Source organism: Vigna umbellata, chromosome 1 (assembly GCF_029865625.1).
Source record: "Vigna umbellata cultivar VRB3 chromosome 1, Vumbellata_1.0, whole genome shotgun sequence".
In the NCBI taxonomy this organism is placed as follows: Eukaryota; Viridiplantae; Streptophyta; class Magnoliopsida; order Fabales; family Fabaceae; genus Vigna; species Vigna umbellata.
Genome location: NC_142165.1, coordinates 108,266,184 through 108,275,225, shown reverse-complemented (window position 1 = coordinate 108,275,225; position 9,042 = coordinate 108,266,184). Strand labels below are relative to the sequence as shown.

General features: G+C 31.7%; 1 protein-coding gene across 1 annotated transcript; it reads left to right on the top strand.

Moving 5' to 3' along the window:
* The first annotated feature begins 1,464 nt into the window (after positions 1-1,464).
* LOC124844215 (mitogen-activated protein kinase 15-like) lies at positions 1,465-7,644 on the top strand. The gene is made up of 10 exons (XM_047321103.1): positions 1,465-2,239; positions 3,766-4,174; positions 4,312-4,439; positions 4,536-4,595; positions 4,998-5,147; positions 5,232-5,387; positions 5,466-5,677; positions 6,142-6,243; positions 6,364-6,524; positions 6,858-7,644. Exons 1-10 carry the CDS (start codon positions 2,216-2,218, stop codon positions 7,130-7,132), a joined length of 1,677 nt encoding a protein of 558 aa, XP_047177059.1. The 5' UTR covers positions 1,465-2,215; the 3' UTR covers positions 7,133-7,644.
* The last annotated feature ends 1,398 nt before the right edge of the window (positions 7,645-9,042 follow it).

The following is a 9,042-nucleotide window of genomic DNA, read 5'->3' as shown; positions in this document are numbered from 1 at the left end:
AAACTCTCATTTAATTTAATAAATTGTAAAATGGAAACTAATTTAAAAACGAGTTGAGACTAATATGCTCATGATATTTAGACATTCATTTCTCATTCTCCTTTTTTTTATTTTTCTTCCTCCACTGTATTTTTTTATTAATATCACCATTGCCCGCATTGTGTTATAATTAACATCACCACCTCACCCCTAAGTAACCCCTTGGCTTCTTTTTAATGTTTTTTCTATTAATGTATTTTTTTAGTCTTAGATTATCTTTATCTTTTAGGATTGCTAATTTGTTTCACAATAGTTATCTCTCTAATTTCTTTCTTTTTTTTGTTTTTATATTTTTTTTTGTGAGTTTAAGGTTCTTTTTTTTTCGTTGAACTTTGGCATGTCTTGTTATCTATAGATTCCGGAATTTTGTTTTGTATTTCTTGTTTTGGTGTGTGTTTTAGAATTTTATGTTTAAATATTGATTGCCTGTTAGAATTTTTGTTTAAGTTAAGTCGTTATTGTTTGATTACCATTTGTATTTTTTTTTAAAGTAAGGTTACAAGTAATAGAATTGGTTTCTAATATATATGTATGGCTCATTCGACCATACAATCACCCTATAACCAAACAAATCGGATGACTCTGATGAGCGAAACGAAATCTAGCAATTATTAAACGTGGTGAAAATCCACAAACAAGACCGAATGACCAGAATCAAAACGTTCGGTCTAAGTCAATAATCAGGTTTTTTCACAAAGATTAAAGTAAATGGTAATTAGAGATACTAGACTGAGATTAAATCAAGATTAAGATTTCACTAATCTCAAGCCCCTTGAAAACTATAAATACATAAATACAGATTAAAGGTAAGGAATAAATGTTCGCATTCACTATAATTTATTACTATTACATTGCACTTCCGTACAAACAATCAACTAACTTAAGTATAAGAGAACATTTAGCAGCTATATCTCCGGACGACCTCCGAATGATGGGACGAAGAAAAAAACTAAAAAGTGAACATGTTAGTGAATCGATGTTACACCCGAAACCATATCCAATTACGTGTTAAGAAAAAAAAATCTCTTCAAAAATTTATAAAAGTTTCACTTTGGAGAACAAATTTAAAGATATAAATATTCTTGTTGATGAATTTAAAATCATTACTATGTCTTGCAGAATTTAATTAATAATAATAATTTATATTATATTTACTTATAATCATGAATTACATTATACTTAAAATCATGAGCTTTTATAATAAATTTCATAAAAGTCATACGAAACAATATATCAAAATTAAACCTGAAAGAATTTATTTTTTAAGCTATTAATTAAAATTGCTTTCAAATATAATTTTAAAATAGTTGCAATAAAAATAATTCTATTATTACATATGAAAATGATTGAATGAAATGGTGGAAGTGAAAAAAAAATGATTATAATAGCCGTCGTTTTAAATTGGAGTGATGTTGGAATCATGATACCTGTAGTTAATTGGGAGTCCTTGTTCCTTTATCAGTGTTTCTGTTTCCGAGCTTGATACATCCTCCCACCACCACACCCTTCTTCATCATCAACTACATTCACCACTTCTCTCTTTCAGATCCAAAACCTTTTCCTTTTCTCACTCCCACTTCTCCATTCTATCCTCTGGAATTCGCTTCTTCAACTCCCCTCTTTCTCCCTTTCCTTTTCTTCTGGCTCTGTTTATTATTTTAGTATTCGTCCCCTTTAGCCCTTTTAGTGATTATCGCCACAAGATTAGTTTTTTCGGCTTGTTCTATGCTTAATTCATTAGACTAGCTCGTTCTCCTACGTGATCTCTTACTGGGCATTTCAACTACACTTTTGGTACCGCCGCCAAATTGTCTATGTTGCTCTTGTTTCCACTTCCGTGTTCTCCGCCCCTGTACAGTACTGTGTAGTGTATAGTACGTTCCTTTGTCACAACCGTTGTTGATTTTAGCTACCAAATTTTACTGGGTCTGCCTTCTCATTATTGAGCTCAAAAGTTTTTTATTATTATTATTTTTTTTATTCTTCTTCTTAATTTATCCTCTTTTTCTATTTTTTTATTTTGCACTTTTATTTGACTTTTGCATTTTCATCATCCCTCGTGATCTGGAGATTCTTGTGCCATTCTAAATTAACTGGAAGTGGGAGTTTAGTGATTTGAATTTGGGTTACGGTTGGGGTGTTCAATCATTATCGAGTTTTATGCTTAGTTTCCAATATGCCTCATGATCAGAGAAAAAAGGTATAGTAACTCGATCAACATGGTAGCACATTGGGTAGATGTATGTTTATGTAGCGTAGCATGGTAGACTTTTGTGAAGAGAATTATTACTCCATGTTTTGTTATTTCTGCATCTGTACATTGCTTGGATAGGATTTGTACCCTTTGTATTGAATTTTGTTCTTTCAAACCTTCCAGTAATTCGTGGTCCCTGTCACTGCATACACTTTTTTACATCTCTTTCTATTCTGAATGTATTTTTCATATGGCATTATGCCTGGTTCCCAGTTATTTTGGCTTGTGAGATGTACTGCAAAAAGTTTTTCATCTTTTAAGCTTTTTTGTCTGCTATTTTGGTTCATAGCTTATCTACTGAGCGCAGACCATTGCAATGGATTATCTTATAAACTTGTTCACTTGTTCATGTCAGTTTAAATCTTATAGCACATAGGAAATCTTTTTCATGAAACAGAAGGCTGAATAATCCGCCATTATATAACAAATATGAAGTATTACTTTTGAGATAGGGATAACATCCTTACATTCTCCCTTTTTCCATCAAATACATGGCTTATTAACTAGAAATCACTGATCGCTTTAGTCTGCTTTAACTTCCCTTTTATGTTGGGAGTTTGAGCAATATTAGGTTGGCTATCAATGGCTTAAAACCTTTATCGTTTACTGGGGCTTGGTACCGGCTGTTACAAGATCTCGCTGGACATTTTCAATCAATCATTAATGTCTATATATTTTAAACTAGATATATGCTCTTGATGTACTAAGGCAATAACAAAGCTTGAACCAGGACCTTGTGCTTCAAGATTTGAAAGTAGCTCAATGTTTCAGTTTATATGTTATTCCTAACTTCTCTCTTCTTCTTTTTTACCTTTTTTGGTCTAATGTATTTGAATAAATTAAGCTAATTTAATTTATAATTTTATACATTTTCCCTTTTAATAGCAGGTTTTTTGGATTTTATCTGAATCAGACATGCATATATTCTACAGTTTTAAACATTTTTTTTATTTTAATCTTTTTAAAATTTACCTAAACTTTTGAGCCCGTGCAATATTTGAGATACTTGTTACTGCAGCCAAAATAAGTATGCCGGTGATGTAGTTAGTTTTAGTATTCCTTTTTCCTTTTCCTTGTTACATTTTAACTGGGTACTTCAAATTGTGCTTTAATGATTTTTTTTTTGAAAAGCTACATGAAACATATACTATTTGTTTCATTTCCTTTTTTATAAATTCATTTTTTTTATATTTAAGATCTCTAGAAAAGAGAATTTTCCTTACTGTTAGAGAATTGAGTCTAATGTACCTGGGTGATTTTTTAAATCTCCTGTATAAATTAACTACATTTATATCCATTGTCTAAAAGCTTTTGTGTAGCTTTATTCTTTTCTGTTTGTAGATGCTGTGCTTGCTACTTGTATAAGATATGAAACCTTAATCTGGTTTCATGTGTGTTGCTGCTCATTTAAATCATGACTTTGGCTTTACTTGGTATATTCAAGCAGAGTCTAATTTGTTGTGTTTATGCAGTCATCTGTAGATGTAGACTTCTTTACAGAATATGGCGAAGGGAGTAGATACAGAATAGAGGAAGTGATTGGCAAAGGAAGCTATGGTGTTGTTTGCTCTGCTTATGATACACACACAGGAGAGAAGGTTGCAATAAAGAAAATCAATGACATATTTGAACACGTTTCTGATGCCACCCGCATCCTTCGTGAGATCAAGCTTCTTAGACTCTTACGCCATCCTGATATTGTGGAGATCAAGCATATTTTATTACCTCCTTCTAGGAGGGAGTTCAAAGATATATATGTTGTATTTGAACTTATGGAATCTGATTTACATCAGGTCATCAAAGCAAATGATGATTTGACTGCAGAGCATTACCAGTTTTTTCTCTATCAGCTTCTTCGAGGCTTAAAGTATATACACACAGGTTATGATCTTTATACTTGGCTAAATTTTGTTTTTAAATTTCTCACTGTACCTTTTTCGTAGTTAATGTTTTATACGAAAACTAGTTGCTAAATCACAACCATTGTGGCTGATTTAAACTTGTTAATGGGTTTGTAGCAAATGTTTTTCACCGAGATCTGAAGCCGAAAAATATTTTAGCAAATGCTGACTGCAAACTGAAGATTTGTGACTTTGGTCTTGCCAGAGTGGCTTTCAATGATACACCAACTGCTATATTTTGGACAGTAAGAATATTTTTCTTATGAAATACTCACCTTAAGCGAAGTTTTCCTTCTCTGGTCATCACATGTTGTTTATGCTCACCAATTGTATCCTCACAGGATTATGTTGCTACACGGTGGTATAGGGCTCCTGAATTGTGTGGATCCTTTTTCTCCAAGGTTCAGTATCTGTTAATTTTTTTTTATCCTGGATCACTGCTCTCTTTATCTCATTTATTATTGCTTGGAATCTAAAAATTGGGAACATGCTTACCTCCCCCACATCCTTCTTGTCTCTTTCCTCAAGCCAATATGCTAGCATTCCAGGAAACTTTTGGAAATTTATGTTGTTTAAACTGCTGTTAACTTAATGTACAAAAGAACCTTTGTTGAGACTTGAGCTATTTCATCAAGTTTTGTTTTGTACGCTAATGTTTTCCAATTGAAAAGGTTTAGCTTGACAGTTAAATAATTATTGGTTATGTATTGTTTACTTTTAGTCAAACAAACAAAAAATGAATGATTGTTATTGTTTGTGAAATGACAATGGATAATTAATGTTACAATCTTCTTTTCTTTCAGTATACCCCTGCTATAGACATATGGAGCATTGGCTGCATTTTCGCAGAACTTTTAACCGGGAAACCTCTTTTCCCAGGAAAGAATGTTGTCCATCAATTAGACCTCATGACTGATTTTCTTGGAACACCCTCTCCTGAAGCCATTGCTAGGGTCTGTTGTTCATTTGCCAATCCTTCTAGCAAATTTATGTCCTTCATTTTTTTGCTTAATATAGCCTTGGAAGTATATTAACAGGTACGGAATGAGAAAGCTCGAAGATACTTGAGTAGTATGCGCAAGAAGAAGCCAGTTCCTTTCTCTCAAAAGTTTCCCAATGTAGATCCCCTTGCTCTTCGGGTTTTAGAAAGAATGCTGGCATTTGAACCTAAGGATCGACCTACTGCTGACGAGGTTAAATTTCCATCCATCTTTTAACTTTCCACACATCATGATTAGTTTTAATCAGAATACTGTGTATGATTTAATTAGGCTCTAGCAGATCCATATTTTAAAGGCTTGGCCAAAGTTGAGAGAGAGCCTTGTTCTCAGCCAGTTACCAAGATGGAGTTTGAATTTGAGAGACGTAGAATAACAAAGGAAGACGTGCGAGAGCTTATATACCGAGAGATTCTGGAATACCATCCAAAGATGTTAAAAGAACATCTAAACGGAGAAGAGCCAACAGGATTCATGTATCCAAGGTACTGTTGTCCGAACTTGCACCGAAATTTCTATTTCACTTCTCACTCCTTTGCTCAAGTATGCTTGACAATATATTTAAATTCAACATGGAGTGATATACTATATAGCAATCAAATAATAACGTTTGGTCAGCCTTTTTGTTCTTCTTCTCCACTTCTTCTGCATTTGCTCCTTCTTCTAATGATTTCCGTGTTTACCATAAGATAGAATTTTTTTCCTCCTTCAACCAAATTATTCTTATGTTGTTCTGCTTTAGATCCTCAACCATCCTAAACACTTCCTTTGGATACCTACTTTTAATGTTGTTAATGAATACTTTTTAAAACTTTACCTGGAGTTTATATTTGTTGAAATATAATATTAACTGCAGTTTCATGCTTATATAGTCATGTAAACTTTCAATCCTACTTTACATAGTACATCACTTCAGCATTTTTTATATGCTAACACGTCTTTCAAATAGTGCCGTGGACCATTTCAAAAAACAATTTGCATATCTTGAAGAGCATTATGGAAAAGATGGAACTGTTACTCCACCTGAGAGGCAACATGCATCATTACCCAGGTATCCTAATTTTTATTAATGGTTCTGAAAACATGGCTTTTCTCTTTCACGATTGCTTCTTTATATTTATTTTCTCTTGAACTGCACGCCAACTGTGCTGATTTGAGACTGTAAATGCAGGCCATGTGTGTTGTATTCAGATAACGAAAGGCAAAATATGGCAGTGGTTGCGGATGATCTCTCCAAGTGTAGCATCAAAGAAGTTGAGAAGCCAGCAATAGACAAGACCGGTGGTATCCCAATGACCAGGCTTCCTTTACCAGCTCCTCAAAATATTAAAGGTCTGATGACTAATTGTAGTATGTATTTTGCTTTTTCATTTCCCTTTCTTTCCTGATCTCATATATGTGCAAGGCAGACATTGTCTTCAAAGAGTGTGTGCTCGTTGTTGAGGCTTTTTTCTTTTTATTCATTGGCTTTTTACATACCCAATAAGAAGTATGTTTCTGGTAGTGTGAACTTGTTCTTGCTTCTGTCACATGATGGGGAGTTATCTGTGAATGGCTGAAAACAGTAGGACTTGTATTACTGAAATAGATTTGTGGGTTTTTTGAGATTCTTTTGATGAGTGTATTTCAAGCTTACTTATTTCTAATTTGGTTCACATGTCTCAGGTGTTGCTGCACGTCCAGGAAAAGTTGTAGGTTCAGTACTGCATTACAACAACAGTGGGGTGGCCGGGACTGAGCAGCGGAAGACGGGTAAAAACTCATCTGTTTCAGCCAAGTATGCTGCTCAAAGCTGTTCATATCCAAGAAGAAACCCAAACTGTAAAATTGAGAGGGCAGTTGAAGGAATTGAAGGTGCTAATGGACTTCAGACAAAGCCTCAATATCTAGCACGCAAAGTTGCTGCTGCTCAAGGGGGACCTGGTGGTAGTTGGTATTGATTTTGGGAATGTTGAATTTATGCCCTGCAATTGCCTTGTGCCATCATATTTGAGTTTGTTGTTCATACAGAACCAGATCAATCAATCATCTGAATTGAACAAAGATACGAGTGGCCGTAGCATCAACAACATCAATCAGTGAGAGAGCTAAAGGGATTATAATCTAAAGAAGTCTCCAGCTGATGTTTTATTAGATCTTGCGTTTTGCTTCACCAATTTGAAGTCTGGAAGGTTCAACATGGTGCAATTCTTTCTGTCTCGTTCGTTACCAACAGAGAAGGAATGATCTGAAAAACATGGAATGAAGGCAATGCAGCTACTGGTGCTGCTAATTTGTGGTGTTCACTTGCAGAATATAAGTGCTTTGTATTGTCTTGGTCAAACAATCCCATCTTTCTATGTTTCTTCAGGTCAGGTTTGAGGCTGACTCTCTTCCAATGGAAGAGTTTAATTAATAATTTGTATCCTTAATTGTTAATTGAATGAAATATCGTAAACTGTTTTAAATTTAATTATATATGTATAAAATTATTACTATCAAGTAAAGATTTGATAAAGATTAAATAATTATAAAAATGATTAAACATGTTGATTCAGTAAAGTTGAGAATTGTATATCCTACAGTGTATTATATTGCATGAACGAAATTATATAAAGAAAAAAAAATGTGTAATTAAAATTCTGATGATGAGAAACTTACCTTGAAAATATCAGTAAAATATGTGAATATCGAACATGTTAAATTATTAAAAGAATATGAAAGTTTTTTTTTTCAAAAATCAAGATTTCTTTAAACAAATTGAAATTAAGAGAGTAAAAGAAAATAGATAAAATAAATGTTTTATGTTATTTATTAAACTAAGGATTTAACAATTTAAACAGTTTCACTTAGTATCAAACATTATCATGTTAAAAATAAATAAAAAATATAAAAAATAAGCAGAAATAATCAAATATATCTCTTTAAAGTTATTTAATTCAATAAAATTGAGATTTTTGTTTTGTAAAATGCACAATACATTATTTAAACAAAATTAAAAAAATTAAATTATGATTAAGATTGAAATAAGAGAAAATATGATAAAAGTTTGAGTTTTTAAAATTTTAAGCCTATAACTAAGATATAAAAAAGGAAAATTGTGTAGAAAAAAAATTATAAAATTAAAGACTATAGAAAATATCAATGAGTTTTTGAAGCTCGTTAGCGAGCTACAATTATTTTAATAATTTAAAACGTAAAATATGTATGAGATATTGGCATAAACACAGTATAAATATATAAATAGTCATCTTCATCCTTATATCAATTTAAAATGCTGAACATTATATTAATATTGAAAATTTTCATTAAAATTAGGATAAGTTTGATTAATCAATATCTATAAAACATATTTATTTCTTTAATATTTTATGACAATTGTTTGATGAAAGAAGCTGATTAGAAACTAATATAAGATCGGGAACTAAATTAAAAATAACTTATAAATCTAACTGTAAATTGTGGAATAATTTAGAGACCTTCAAAATAATTCAACTTATTATCACTATTATTCAAGATTTGAGTAAACGAAATAATAAACATTAAATATGTTTCCAGTTCAAAACTAATCCTTGTTAAGAAAAACTAATAGTATTTAAGATTTGCAAAAGTAAAACCCAATCATTGATAAAATAATATAAATATGAAAATAAAATAAAACAAAGTTACATTATTTTATATTGTTTATATTCTACCTTGAAATTAATAATTAGGTTTTATGAATTTCATTTGGTATGATCAACATCTATTTCTGAATATGATTTAGAAATGAAAAAAAAAAGTTGTTTCATGATAACCATTTGACTCATGTAGGAATAAAATAATTATAAAAAAATATTTGTAAAGAAAGAGAGAAAGTTAAATGTAACGT